Source organism: Panulirus ornatus, chromosome 46, assembly GCF_036320965.1.
Source record: "Panulirus ornatus isolate Po-2019 chromosome 46, ASM3632096v1, whole genome shotgun sequence".
In the NCBI taxonomy this organism is placed as follows: domain Eukaryota; kingdom Metazoa; phylum Arthropoda; class Malacostraca; order Decapoda; family Palinuridae; genus Panulirus; species Panulirus ornatus.
This window is the reverse complement of record NC_092269.1, coordinates 27,909,549-27,925,842: the sequence shown is the minus strand read 5'-3', so window position 1 is coordinate 27,925,842 and position 16,294 is coordinate 27,909,549. Positions and strand designations below refer to the sequence as shown.

At 41.1% G+C, this 16,294-nt stretch overlaps 1 protein-coding gene across 3 annotated transcripts in view; it reads left to right on the top strand.

Moving 5' to 3' along the window:
- Positions 1–16,294, top strand: part of LOC139763167 (probable sodium/potassium/calcium exchanger CG1090) — a 362,327-nt gene that overhangs the window by 306,391 nt on the left and 39,642 nt on the right. For all 3 annotated transcript variants that reach the window (XM_071688878.1, XM_071688880.1, XM_071688877.1), the window contains one exon: positions 14,969–15,070. In XM_071688878.1, coding sequence (XP_071544979.1) covers positions 14,969–15,070 — 102 coding nt within the window. The remainder of the gene's footprint in view (positions 1–14,968; positions 15,071–16,294) is intronic.

The window sequence follows — 16,294 nt, the reverse complement described above, 5'->3', positions numbered from 1 at the left end:
CCTCTTGGTCAATCTTTCCTCACTCATTCTCTCCATATGACCAAACCATTTCAAAACACCCTCTTCTGCTTTCTCAACCACACCCTTTTTATTACCTCACATCTCTCCTACCCTATTATTACTTACTCGAGCAAACCACCTCACACCAATATTGTCTTCAAACATCTCATTTCCAGCACATCCACCCTCCTCCGCACTACTCTATCCATAGCCCACGCCTCGCAACCATACAACATTGTTGGAACCACTATTCCATCAAACATATCCATTTTTGCTTTCCGAGATAATGTTCTCAACTTCCAAACATTCTTCAAGGCTCCCAGAATTTTCGCCCCCTCCCCCACCCTATGATTCACTTCTGCTTCCATGGTTCCATCCGCTGCCAAATCCACTCCCAGATATCAAAAACACTTCACTTCCTCCAGTTTTTCTCCATTCAAACTTACCTCCCAGTTGACTTGACCCTCAACCCTACTGTACCTAATAACCTTGCTCTTATTCACATTCACTATCAACTTTCTTCTTTCACACACTTCACCAACCTCAGTCACCAGCTTCTGCAGTTTCTCACATGAATCAGCCACCAGCGCTGTATCATCAGTGAACAACAACTGACTCACTTCCCAAGCTCTCTCATCCACAACAGACTGCATACTTGCCCCTCTTTCCAAACCTCTTGCATTCACCTCCCTAACAACCCCATCCACAAACAAATTAAACAACCATGGAGACATCACACACCCCTGCCGCAAACCTACAGTCACTGAGAACCAATCACTTTCCTCTCTTCCTACACGTATACATGCCTTACATCCTCGATAAAAACTTTTCACTGCTAACAACTTGCCTCCCACACCATATATTCTTAATTCCTTCCACACAGCATCTCTATCAACTCTACCATATACCTTCTCCAGATCCATAAATGCTACATACAAATCCATTTGCTTTTCTAAGTATTTCTCACATGCATTCTTTAAAGCAAACACCTGATCCACACATCCTCTACCACTTCTGAAACCACACTGCTCTTCCACGATCTAATGCTCTGTACATGCCCTCACCCTCTCAGCCAATACCCTCCCATATAATTTCCCAGGAATACTCAACAAACTTATTATTTTTATTTTATTATACTTTGTCGCTGTCTCCCGCGTTTGCGAGGTAGCGCAAGGAAACAGACGAAAGAAATGGCCCAACCCCCCCCCATACACATGTATATACATACGTCCACACACGCAAATATACATACCTACACAGCTTTCCATGGTTTACCCCAGACGCTTCACATGCCTTGATTCAATCCACTGACAGCACGTCAACCCCGGTATACCACATCGCTCCAATTCACTCTATTCCTTGCCCTCCTTTCACCCTCCTGCATGTTCAGGCCCCGATCACACAAAATCTTTTTCACTCCATCTTTCCACCTCCAATTTGGTCTCCCTCTTCTCCTCGTTCCCTCCACCTCCGACACATATATCCTCTTGGTCAATCTTTCCTCACTCATTCTCTCCATGTGCCCAAACCACTTCAAAACACCCTCTTCTGCTCTCTCAACCACGCTCTTTTTATTTCCACACATCTCTCACCCTTACGTTACTCACTCGATCAAACCACCTCACGCCACACATTGTCCTCAAACATCTCATTTCCAGCACATCCATCCTCCTGCGCACAACTCTATCCATAGCCCACGCCTCGCAACCATACAACATTGTTGGAACCACTATTCCTTCAAACATACCCATTTTTGCTTTCCGAGATAATGTTCTCGACTTCCACACATTCTTCAAGGCCCCCAGAATTTTCGCCCCCTCCCCCACCCTATGATCCACTTCCGCTTCCATGGTTCCATCCGCTGCCAGATCCACTCCCAGATATCTAATACACTTCACTTCCTCCAGTTTTTCTCCATTCAAACTCACCTCCCAATTGACTTGACCCTCAACCCTACTGTACCTAATAACCTTGCTCTTATTCACATTTACTCTTAACTTTCTTCTTCCACACACTTTACCAAACTCAGTCACCAGCTTCTGCAGTTTCTCACATGAATCAGCCACCAGCGCTGTATCATCAGCGAACAACAACTGACTCACTTCCCAAGCTCTCTCATCCCCAACAGACTTCATACTTGCCCCTCTTTCCAAAACTCTTGCATTTACCTCCCTAACAACCCCATCCATAAACAAATTAAACAACCATGGAGACATCACACACCCCTGCCGCAAACCTACATTCACTGAGAACCAATCACTTTCCTCTCTTCCTACACGTACACATGCCTTACATCCTCGATAAAAACTTTTCACTGCTTCTAACAACTTTCCTCCTACACCATATATTCTTAATACCTTCCACAGAGCATCTCTATCAACTCTATCATATGCCTTCTCCAGATCCATAAATGCTACATACAAATCCATTTGCTTTTCTAAGTATTTCTCACATACATTCTTCAAAGCAAACACCTGATCCACACATCCTCTACCACTTCTGAAACCACACTGCTCTTCCCCAATCTGATGCTCTGTACATGCCTTCACCCTCTCAATCAATACCCTCCCATATAATTTACCAGGAATACTCAACAAACTTATACCTCTGTAATTTGAGCACTCACTCTTATCCCCTTTGCCTTTGTACAATGGCACTATGCACGCATTCCGCCAATCCTCAGGCACCTCACCATGAGTCATACATACATTAAATAACCTTACCAACCAGTCAACAATACAGTCACCCCCTTTTTTAATAAATTCCACTGCAATACCATCCAAACCTGCTGCCTTGCCGGCTTTCATCTTCCGCAAAGCTTTCACTACCTCTTCTCTGTTTACCAAATCATTTTCCCTAACCCTCTCACTTTGCACACCACCTCGACCAAAACACCCTATATCTGCCACTCTATCATCAAACACATTCAACAAACCTTCAAAATACTCACTCCATCTCCTTCTCACATCACCACTACTTGTTATCACCTCCCCATTTGCGCCCTTCACTGAAGTTCCCATTTGCTCCCTTGTCTTACGCACTTTATTTACCTCCTTCCAGAACATCTTTTTATTCTCCCTAAAATTTAATGATACTCTCTCACCCCAACTCTCATTTGCCCTTTTTTTCACCTCTTGCACCTTTCTCTTGACCTCCTGTCTCTTTCTTTTATACATCTCCCACTCAATTGCACTTATACCTCTGTAATTTGAGCACTCGCCTTTGTCCCCTTTGCGTTTCTACAATGGCACTATGCAAGCATTCCGCCAATCCTCAGGCACCTCACCATGAATCATACACACATTAAATAACCTTACCAACCAGTCAACAATACGGTCACCCCCTTTTTAATAAATTTCACTGCAATACCATCCAAACCCGCTGCCTTGCTGGCTTTCATCTTCCGCAATGCTTTTACTACCTCTTCTCTGTTTACCAAATCATTTTCCCTAACCCTCTCACTTTGCACACCACCTCGACCAAACCACCCTATATCTGCCACTCTATCATCAAACACATTCAACAAACCTTCAAAATACTCACTCCATCTCCTTCTCACATCACCATTACTAGTTATCACCTCCCCATTAGCCCCCTTCACTGAAGTTCCCATTTGTTCCCTTGTCTTATGCACTTTATTTACCTCCTTCCAAAACATCTTTTTATTCTCCCTAAAATCTAATGATACTCTCTCACCCCAACTCTCATTTGCCCTCTTTTTCACCTCTTGCAGCTTTCTCTTGACCTCCTGCCTCTTTCTTTTATACATCTCCCACTCATTTGCATTATTTCCCTGCAAAAATCGTCCAAATGCCTCTCTCTTCTCTTTCACTAATAATCTTACTTGTTCACCCCACCACTCACTACCCTTTCTAATCTGCCCACCTCCCACGCTTCTCATGCCACAAGCATCTTTTGCGCAAGCCATCACTGCTTCCCTAAATACATCCCATTCCTCCCCCACTCCCCTTACCTCCTTTGTTCTCACCTTTTTCCATTCTGTACTCAGTCTCTCCTGGTATTTCCTTCACCCCAACATTCTCTCTTCTTTTCTGAAAAGCTCTACAAACCTTCACCTTCTCCTCCACAAGATAATGATTAGACATCCCTCCACTTGCATCTCTCAGTACATTAACATCCAAAAGTCTCTCTTTCGCACTCCTATCAATTAACACGTAATCCAATAACGCTCTCTGGCCATCTCTCCTACTTACATACGTATACTTATGTATATCTCGCTTTTTAAACCAGGTATTCCCAATCACCAGTCCTTTTTCAGCACATAAATGTACAAGCTCTTCACCATTTCCATTTACAACACTGAACACCCCATATATACCAATTATTCCCTCAACTGCCACATTACTCACCTTTGCATTCAAATCACCCATCACTATAACCCGGTCTCGTGCATCAAAACCACTAACACACTCATTCAGCTGCTCCCAAAACACTTGCCTCTCATGATCTTTCTTCTCATGCCCAGGTGCATATGCACCAATAATCACCCATCTCTCTCCATCAACTTTCAGTTTTTCCCGTATCAATCTAGAGTTTACTTTCTTACACTCTATCACATACTCCCACCACTCCTGTTTCAGGAGTAGTGCTACTCCTTCCCTTGCTCCTGTCCTCTCACTAACCCCTGACTTTACTCCCAAGACATTCCCAGACCACTCTTCCCTTTTACCCTTGAGCTTCGTTTCACTCAGAGCCAAAACATCCAGGTTCCTTTCCTCAAACATACTACCTATCTCTCCTTTTTTCTCATCTTGCTTACATCCACACACATTTAGTCACCCCAATCTGAGCCTTCGAGGAGGATGAGCACTCCCCGCGTGACTCCTTCTTCTGTTTCCTCTTTTAGAAAGTTAAGATACAAGGAGGGGAGAATTTCTAGCCCCCCGCTCCCGTCTCCTTTAGTCGCCTTCTACGACACGTGAGGAATGCTTGGGAAGTATTCTTTCTCCCCATCCCCAAACGCAGTTATATATAGATAAATTGGGAGGCTCTGGGCATTCAGTATTTCCTATAAATGGGAATACAGTTAAAGATGATAACTATATAGATAACAATTTTTCTTCAGTATTTTTCATATGGCCTTTATGGTATTAGTTGTAACCGCAGGTAATTCATATAAGTACATGAATTTGCAAGTTAACAGAATATCTGGTGGGTAGTTGTTGGTAGGCAGCCACACACATGGGTACTGGGAGGGTTAATGATGGCTGTGTAGTGAGTCAGCACTTCACAGGCTATCAAGCTCCACTCCACTGGCCCAGGTAACTGTCTTTTCTTTCTGCCTTTCCCGCATATAGACTGCTGACATTCTGTCCACAATTATACAATCTCTCCTCGTTACACATAACACTTGACAACATGTAACACACAAAGTTCATTCTTCATTACTCTAGATTTTCATGGGGTGAGTGCTATGTGTTAGCCCTGCATTTTGGCAAAATGGTAGCAACAATAGAAGGAAGTAGTAGGTACACACATTAGACTGGGGCATTAGGTAGAAGTAGAGGGTTGCAACATTTAGGTGGGATCATTAGTAAGAAGTAGTAGGTTGGAACAGTAGGTAAAAGTAGCCGACAGGATCATGAGGTAGGAGCTCTTGCAAACAATGCGCTAGAATTATCCTTGGCCAATGGCCTGTTAAGGGTGAGGCATTACAGGCTAAGAAGTGCCACTGGAGTTCACCAGTTATGAAGACTTTTACTGTAGCCACCCATTTGAGGGATTTCATGAAGGTAATGGGCATCAGATATATAGATATAGATGAGAAAACAGAATATTCTTATCTGTTCACAGCTTTCCCTGTAATTTCAGAATGTGTAATCTTGAATTCACTCTGGTAAATGATATTCTCTTCCTCTCAGTACTGCTATAGATATTATACAGTAATGTACTGGTTTATCTGTTCTATTCATTATACTTGATTGTCGTTTCCTGCATCAACGAGGTAGTGTCACGAAACAGACGAAGAACAACCCATCCACTCATATACACACACACACACATATATATATATATATATATATATATATATATATATATATATATATATATATATATATATATATATATAATATATATATATATATATATATATATATATATATATATATATATATATATATATATCCCTGGGGATAGGGGAGAAAGAATACTTCCCACGTATTCCCTGCGTGTCGTAGAAGGCGACTAAAAGGGGAGGGAGCGGGGGGCTGGAAATCTTCCCCTCTCGTTTTTTTTTTTAATTTTCCAAAACAAGGAACAGAGAAGGGGGCCAGGTGAGGATATTCCCTCCAAGGCCCAGTCCTCTGTTCTTAACGCTACCTCGCTAACGCAGGAAATGGCGAATAGTTTGAAAGAAAGAAAGAAATATATATATATACATAACTGTGTTGTTGATTGGTTAGTAAGGATATTAAGTGTATGTAAAGGTCATGGCAAAGTGCCTGAGGATTGGCAGAAAGCGTGCATAGTGCCACAGTACAAGGGCAGAGGGGATAAAGGTGAGTGTTCAAACTACAGAGCATAGGTTTGTTGAATATTCATGGGAAATTGTATGGGAGGGTATTGATTGAGAGAGTGAAGGCATGTACAGAGCATCAGATAGGGGAGGAGCAGTGTGGTTTCAGAAGTGGTAGAGGATGTGTGGATCAGGTGTTTGCTTTGAAGAATGTGTGAGAAATACTTAGAAAAACAAATGGATTTGTATGTAGCATTTATGGATCTGGAGAAGGCATATGGTAGGGTTGATAGAGATGCTTTGTAGAAGGTCTTAAGAGCATGTGATGTGGGAGGTAAGCTGCTAGAAGCAGTAAAAAGTTTTTATCAAGGATGTAAGGTATGCGTACGAGTAGGAAGAGAGAAGAGTAATTGGTCCTGTTGAAGGCCGGTCTACGGCAGGGGTGTGTGACGTCCCCATGGTTGTTTACTTTGTTTATGGATGGGAGGTCAGGGAGGTAAATACAAGAGTTTTGGAGAGAGGGCAAGTATGCAGTTTGTTGGGAATGAGAAGGCCTGGGAAGTGAGTCAGTTGCTGTTCACCGATGATACTGCATTGGTGGTTGATTCGAGTGAGAAACTGCAGATGTTGGTGACTGAATTTGGAAAAGTGTGTGAAAGGAGAAAGTTGAGAGGAAATGTGAATAAGGGTAAGGTTATTAGGTTCAGCAGGGTTGAAGGACAAATTAGTTTGGATGTAAGTTTAAATGGGGAAAAATTGGAGGAAGTGAAGTGTTTTAGATATCTTGGAGTGGTCTTAGCAGCGAATGGAATCATGGAGGCAGAAGTGAGTCTCAGGGTGGGGGAGGGGGCAAATATTCTGGGAGCGATGAAGAATGTATGGAAGGAGAGAACGTTATCATGGAGAGCAAAAATAGGCATGTTTGAAGTAATAGTAGTTCCAACAATATTATATGGTTGCGAGGCATGGGCTATAGATAGGGTTGTATAGAGGAGGGTGGATGTGTGGAAAATGAAATGTTTGAGGACAATATGTTGTGTGAGGTGGCTTGATCAAGTAAGTAATGAAAGGGTAAGGGAGATGTGTGGAAATCAAAAAAGTATGGTTGAGAGAGCAGAAGAGGGTGTGTTGAAATGGTTTGGACATATGAAGAGAATGAGTGAGGAAAGGTTGACGAAGAGGATATATATTTGTAAGAGGTGGAAGGAACAAGGAGAAGCAGGAGCCCAAATTGGAGGTGGAAGGATGGATTGAAAAAGATTATGAGCGATCGGGGCCTCAACATACAGGAGGGTAAGAGCTGTGCAAGAAATAGAGTGAATTGGAACAATGTGTTATACTGGGGTCAAAAACCTGTCAATAGACTGAATCAGGGCATGTGAAACATGTGAGATAAACCATGGAAAAGTCTGTAGGGCCAGGATGTGGATAGCGAGCTGTGGTTTTGGTGCATTATACATGATAGCTAGAGACTATATGTGAACTTATGTGACCTATTTTCTCTGTTTTTCTGGCACTACCTCGCTGAAGCAGAGTGTGGTGGTGCTGTTTCTGTGGGGCGGGGTAGTGCCAAGAATGGATGAAGGCAAGCAAGGCCACATTCCTTCACACTCAGTCTCTAGCTGTCATGTGTAATGCACCAAACACACAGCTCCCTATCCACATCCAGGCCCCAAAGACCCTTCTATGGTTTATCCTAGACATTTCACATGCCCTGGTTCACTCCATTAACAGCTCATCGACCCCAATATAGTACATCGTTCCAATTCACTCTAATCCTTGCAGACTCTTACCTTCCTTTATGTTCAGGTCCCAATCGCTCAATATCTTTGTCACTCCATCCTTCCAACTCCAATTTGGTCATCCTGCTTCTTCTTGTTCCCTCCACCTCTGACACATATATCCTCTTTGTCAATCTTTTCTCACTCATTCTCTCCACATGTCCAAACCATTTCAACAAACCCTCTTCTGTTCTCTCAACCACACTTTTCATTACCACATATCTCTCTTACTCTTTCATTAATCATTCAATCAAACCACCTCACACCACATATTGTCCTCCTACATTCCATATCCAATGCATCCACCCTCCTCTGCACAACCCCTATCTAGAGCCAATGACTTGCAACCATATGATATTGTTGGAAATATTACTCCTTCAAACATACCCATTTTGCTCTCCGAGATAACATTCTTTCTTTCCACACATTCTTCATTGCTCCCATAACTTTTGCCACCTACCCCCACCCCCCATGACTCACTTCAACTTCCATGGTTCCATTTGCTGCTAAGGGCACCTCCACCACCAGATATCTAAAACTCTTCACTTCCTCCAATTTTTCTCCATTCAAACTCATATCCCAACTAACTTGTCCCTGAGCCCTACTGACCCTAATAACCTTGCTCTTATTCACATTTACTTTAACTTTCTCCTTTCACACACTTTTCCAAATTCAGTCACCAACTTCTGCTGTTTCTAACTTGAATCAGCCACCACTGTAGGATCACTGGCAAACAACAACTGACTCACTTCCCAGGCCCTCTCATCCCCAACAGACTGCATACTCGTCCCTCTCTCCAAAACTCTTACATTTACCTCCCTAACCAACACATCCATAACAAATTAAACAACCATGGAGACATCACACACCCCTGTCACAGACCAACCTTCACTGGGAGCCAATCACTCTCCTCTTTTCCTACTCGTACACATGCCTTACAACCTTGGTAAAAACTTCTCACTGCTTCTAGCAACTTACCTCCCATACTATATACTCTTAATACCTTCCACAAAGCATCTCTATTAACCCTATCATATTCCTTCTCCAGATCCATAAATGTTACATACAAATCTATGTTTTTCTAAGTATTTCTCACACATTCTTCAAAGCAAACACCTGATCCACACATCCTCTACCACTTCTGAAACCACACTGCTCCTCCCTAGTCTGATTCTCTGTACATGCCTTCACCCTTCTCAGTCAATACCCTCCCACATAATTTCCCAGGAATACACAACAAACTTATGCCTCTGTGGTATGAACACTTACCTTTATCCTCTTTGCCTTTGTACATGGCACTAGACATGCATTCTGCCAATCCTCAGCACTTCATCATGATCCAGACATACAAAGAATATCCTTACCAATCCATCAACAACACGGTCACCCCCTTTCTTAATAAATTCATCTACAATACCATCCTAACCCGCCGCTTTGCCGGATTTCACCTTCCACAAGGCTTTTACCACCTTTTCCCTCATAACTAAACCATTCTCCCAAACCCTCTAACTTCGCACACCACCCCGACCATAACACCTTACACCTGCCATCTCCTTCTCACCTGTTATCACCCCCCCACCCCCTCTTCATCGATGTTCCCATTTGTTCTCGTCTTACACATGTTATTTACCTCCTTCCAAAACATCTTTTTTCCTCCCTAAAGTTTAATGATACTCTCTCACCCCAACTCTCATTTGCCCTCTTTTTCATCCCTTGCACCTTCCTCTTGACCTCCTGTTGCTTTCTTTCATACATCTCCCAGTCATTTGCACTCCTTCCTTGTCCAAACGCCTCTCTTTTCTCTTTCACTAACAACTTTACTTCTTTAGCCCACCACTCACTACCCTTTCTCATCTGCCCACCTTCCACTTTTCTCATGCCACATGCATCTTTTGCACATGCCATCACTGCTTCCCTAAATACATCCCATTCCTCACCCACTCCCTTTATATCATTTGTTCTCACCTTTTGCCATTCTTCACTCAATCTCTCCTGGTACTTCCTCACAAGTCTCCTTTCCAAGCTCCTTTATTCTTACCACTGTCTTCTCTCCAACATTCTCTCTTCTTTTTTGAAAACATCTACAAACTTAGCTTTCGCCTCCATAAAATATCCCACCAGCTGCCTCTCAGGAAATTAACATCCAAAAGTCTCTCTTTTACACACCTGTCAATTAACATGTAATCTCATAATGCCCGTTGACCATCTCTCTTCCTTACATACATATACTTATGTATATTTCTCTTTTTAAATCAGGCATTCCCAGTCACTAGTCTTTTTCAGCGCACAAATCCACAAGCTCTTCACCATTTCCATTCACAACACTAAATACCCCATGTCCACCAGTTATACCCTGAACTGCCTTATTACTTATCTTTGCATTTAAATCACCCATCACTAATACCGAGTCTCACGCACCAAAGCTGCTGACACACTCACTTAGCTGCTCCCAAAACACTTGCCTCTCATGATCTTTTTTCTCATGACCAGGTGCATAAGCACCAATAATCACCCATCTCTCCATCCACTTTCAGTTTTACCCATATCAATTTAGAATTGAATACTCTACACTCTATTGCACACTCCCACAACCCCTGCTTCAGGAGTATTGCTACTCCTTCCTTAGCTCTTGTCCGCTTACCAACCCCTGACTTTACTCCCACGACTTTTCCAATCCATTCTCCCCCTTTCCCCTTGAGCTTCATTGCACTCAGAGCCAGAACATCCAGGTTTCTTTCCTCAACCTTACAACCTGTTTTTCTTTTTTTCTAATCTTGATTACATCCACACACATTCACACACCCCAATCTGAGCTTTTGAGGAGGATGAGCACTCCCTGCTTGATTCCTTCTTCTGTTTCCTCTTTTAAGAATTGAAATACAAGAAGGGGAATGTTTCCAGTCCCCTGCTCCCGCCCCCTTTAGATGCCTTCTATGACATGCAGGGAATATTCAGTTTATTTCATTTATAATGCTTTATTATATTGTAGTAAGGAGGAATACAATAAGCTTTTGTTCTTATGTACATAATATGTAGTTTGAAAAAGAATAGGCAGAGTTTGTTGAATCATATTGTAGTAATGTATAGAATAGCCTCTTACTCTAGATAGGATATGACTAGAAATGTGAATGGGAAAAAAATAAGCATAAAAGTAGAAAAGTTAAGAAATGAAAATGTGAAACCTACTTTTCAGAAGTTATGTAATGATGGAGAAACCAAAAGGTACAAAAATTATGTAGAGGTGACTCTGAGCCAGTTTGAGAATGCTATATTAGAAGATGCCATAGAGTTGTGCAGTGCCGCATACATAGGTTGTGGAAGGAGGGGGTTTGGCATGGTGAAATGAAGACTCGAAGAAATTCTTGGAGAAAAAAAGAAAGTTTTGAAGAATCTTTCTGATTATAATAACAGATGGAGAATAAAGAGAGTAGACTTTAAAGTCCTCAGTATAAATGACAGAATGTTGTATATCAATAAAATGAAAGTAGATGCAGATTGCTGAAGGAAAATGATGAAAGTCTAAGAGAGTATAGCAAACTATCCTTGAAATGAGATAAGTAAAAGTATGAGGGAGGCATGCATTAGGACGAAGAATGTGTAAGACAAGTCTGGATTAATACTAGTAATAAGTGGATGAAGTTTGTAAGATATTGAGAGAGTATACAGCTGGTTAGAAATGACTGTAAGACAGACAGACATATCTGTTCATACAGTAGAATGAGAAAGGAGAGAGAAAAATGAATAGCTATGTGGAAGACATTATGGAAGAGGAAATAAGAACAAAATTTCTTAAAGAGTGGGAAAACTAGTGAGCCGCATGGAAAAGAATAGAGTTCAAACATGGAAACATGGAAAAGTGAGGAAGTGTCTGACAAAAGAAAAGGCAGCAACTGCCACTGTGTAAAGGAAGAGGGAGTAAAAGTGATTGTAAGAGTTACAGAGTAACCTCCTCAGCCTTGTTGGCAACATGTACTGGATTGTAAATGATTATGTTGAAAAGAGGGGAAGGATTGTAATATTGCATGTGTAAATGTATAATATATAAAACATTTATTAGATACACACTGAACTGATTGTGCACCACTTGTCCAAAATCCTTCCTTGATAAGCTCCCATGATGTATAATGGAGATTAAAGGTGCAAGACAGTAGTTACATAGAAGTGGTAGGAAAGATGTCAAGAACAGCTGAGGCTGAGGCAATAGGAGAAGCAGGAAACAGGCTTTTTGTGTCATTCATCAAAGGAACTGGTGTTGATGTGCAAGGAGGGTCATGAAAGATGAGTTCTGGCATGTTAGTATCATGTAAATATAATGGGTTTGGTGAAAAGTTTGGAGTTGGACCTTTTTTTGTCTACTATGTTTTAAGACCTGTTTCCGCAGTTCTTGTCGGGTCCTTTCCTTTGAGATTAAGGCAACAAGGTGTTGTATTCCATCAGTTGTACGAGTTTGTAATAATATGTTTGGAAGGTTATCAGAAATAAGCTGTGGCTGGATGGTACCAGTCACAGGAAATGAGCATTTCTTTCATAAATTCATCCTGGAGATACTCACTATGATCAAAGCTTAAAGATCTGAAATCCAAGAATTTGTAGTTTCAGATCTGAATTATAATATTCTTCCTATTATATAAAAAGCTGAAATATTACAAAAATAGACAAGGGTGCTTCAGCATACTCATCACTCTATGGTATTAAGAGGCAACATCCTAAGATCTTGAAATTCCGTGTTAAAAAGTGAAACAAAGATAAGCATAAATCATTGCAAAGATTAAGGTTAACAGAGCTTGACAAAGTGGTGTAAGGGTAGTTTAAGTAACAAAGAATTGAAGAGGTTTATTTCTTTGGCTCCCTTTTGTGAAAAGGCCAGAGAGTTTCACCACGCAACGGTGCATGATTTTCAGGAGTCTCTACACTGCTTGATCTCAAGGTATATGGATTCTGGAGCTTCAACTGTTTCTCATCAGATGATGAAATATCTTTGCTCCATGAATCTTATGTACTGTAACCTTAATACTATTACATGATCTAGTGATCTGTGGTTCATCACTGTCACCTTCACTCACCTTATGTTTGTTTTTTGTGGTGCACAACCTTGCTCAGAAGCTTTTTATATCTTATGTGGGAGCCTACAGATGTTGCATTGCCTCAGTGCATTCACTTCACAATGTCATCCTCATAAAAGTTCTTGATTACCTCGCTTAGCATACCATAGCAAATTCTGTTGCTTGTGTCACCTCACTTGGAATTCTGGGGCCTTTGAGAACTGAAAATGGCCAACACCAAGTACTTTTCAATGTTGATTCTGTTACTGACTCCCATCCATGTGCAAGAAAAAAATACAATTTTTGATGTGGAATTCTTTCATGAATGTGTTGAACCTATCAGCAGATGATTCAGCATTAAACACAAGGCCCATGAATTCCTGTCTTTGACTTTACTTCATAATCCTTGATCCATCGGCTGGATCAGTAAGTAGAGTTAAATGGAAGACATATTGCAAAAACACTATTCGGCACTAATGCTTCAGTAGAAGATGCTGAAGGAGAACAGTATTATAATCCTTTAGCAGCCCAGTCTTAGGACAATATTTCCTTACATCCACTGCAAATGATTTTCAAACCACTTTTATTACCTTAATAAATCATGGCAACACCATCTCTCTCTCTCTCTCTCTCTCTCTCTCTCTCTCTCTCTCTCTCTCTCTCTCTCTCTCTCTCTCTCTCTCTCTCTCTCTCTCTTCTCTTTCTCTCTCTCCTTTGCTTCCTTCACATCAAACACTGAATATTTTCTTTTACTGCAGCAACCATTTCTTAACAAGTAATAACAGAGGAGTCCTGTCCTATCTGCATTGGCACATCGTTCTGGAGTAAGCTTTTTCATCTTTACTAGTTCAGTAAACATATCCACATACCTCTTAGTGGTATCATTCTCTCCTGAGAGTTTCTTACCTCATGTTTTGAGGTAGCAGGTGCCATAACACAACTTAAATCTATGCAACCATCCACCTGAAATATCACAAGGTTAACTTATTTCTAATTCCAGATTAAATTCCTTGGCCTTTTCTTTTTTTTTTGCGAATGTATCCCAGGAAAAGGTACACCTTTACTACAGTATTGTTAAAACCATTCAGACAAGTTTATTGATGTTGGCTAACCAAGACTTGTGCATTGATTTATGATTAGCTTCGCCCATGTCAGTTTCACATTGAGTGTAGAATTCTAATGGCTTTTCATTCTGTCTCTTGATATAAAGAATTGTGTAACAAACACCATAAGATTCCCTCAGGCAACATACCAGCAAATCCATATCTGTTCTGCAAAATAGTGATTGTAATGTACTTTTTCTTTGCTGCAACACTACATCCAGCACAATCACTCTTCTCCTTTGCAAAAGACAAAATAATGTCTGATTTTATGAGAATGATTAAAGCAACTGAACATTGCACAGATCTTTGTAACTGCATCTTCAGACATCAATAATAAAAATGTATGCTTCACCAGGAGTGGCTGATTTGGGAAATTTATGACCCAAAGATTTTGAGAGTTTTCCCAATGATAAAACATATTTTTTAATCCCCACCTGTAATTTCAGAAGGAATACCACAAAAATTTGATTTCTTGAGGATTAATTTGGAAAACAAGTTATTTTTTTCTAAGATACCAGTTTCATGCAAAGCTAATGTCTTCACTGCTGACTCCTGCCTTTTCAGGCTTCACTCTGGGCATCCCTGACACTGTGATGGGTCTTACACTCATCGCTGTTGGCGTATCTGCACCTGATGCCCTATCCTCCCTGTGTGTGGCTAAGCAGGGTAAGTGATAAATGGTCTTAGTGAAGTGGCCAGACATGGTAAATGATCAAGAAGGGTTAGTGGTTATGCTGGTCTTGGGTGATTGATCAAGCAGGAGAAAAACCCTGGCTGGGACTTGGCTGACTAAGTTTTAAACAGTATTTTTCTTATTTACTTTTATATTCTTTATATCCCCAGGGCAGTTGGTCATATATTGATACTGACATAAGAGATCCAAGGATATATCCTGTTTGAACTGATGCAACCTCATTGTGATTCATCCCCCAAAAAGAAGAGATTTTGCTCAACCTTTCATTTGGGTTACATGGATTTTTCTTCTTTGGCAATTTTCTCCATTGTCTCATTTGTTCATCTTTTTGCTTACCATTGAACCTAAACCTAGCCTAACTATCATTATCTAAACCCTGAAGACTTGATATGAACTAAATATAAAAAGATATTATAGGATCGCATTGGTTATGTACAGAATTGGTTGTGTACAGAATGGAAAAAGGTGAGAACAATGGAAGTAAGGGGAGTGGGGGAGGAATGGGATGTATTTAGGGAATCAGTGATGGACTGCGCAAAAGATGCTTGTGGCATGAGAAGAGTGGGAGGTGGGCTGTTTAGAAAGGGTAGTGAGTGGTGGGATGAAGAAGTAAGAGTATTAGTGAAAGAGAAGAGAGAGGCATTTGGACGATTTTTGCAGGGAAAAAATGCAATTGAGTGGGAGAAGTGTAAAAGAAAGAGACAGGAGGTCAAGAGAAAGGTGCAAGAGGTGAAAAAAAGGGCAAATGAGAGTTGGGGTGAGAGACTATCAGTAAATTTTAGGGAGAATAAAAAGATGTTCTGGAAGGAGGTAAATAGGGTGCGTAAGACAAGGGAGCAAATGGGAACTTCAGTGAAGGGCGTAAATGGGGAGGTGATAACAAGTAGTGGTGATGTGAGAAGGAGATGGAGTGAGTATTTTGAAGGTTCGTTGAATGTATCTGATGACAGAGTGGCAGATATAGGGTGTTTTGGTCGAGGTGGTGTGCAAAGTGAGAGGGTTAGGGAAAATGATTTGGTAAACAGAGAAGAGGTAGTAAAAGCTTTGCGGAAGATGAAAGCCAGCAAGGCAGCAGGTTTGGATGGTATTGCAGTGGAATTTATAAAAAAAGGGGGTGACTGTATTGTTGACTGGTTGGTAAGGTTATTTAATGTATGTATGACTCATGGTGAGGTGCCTGAGGATTGGCGGAATGC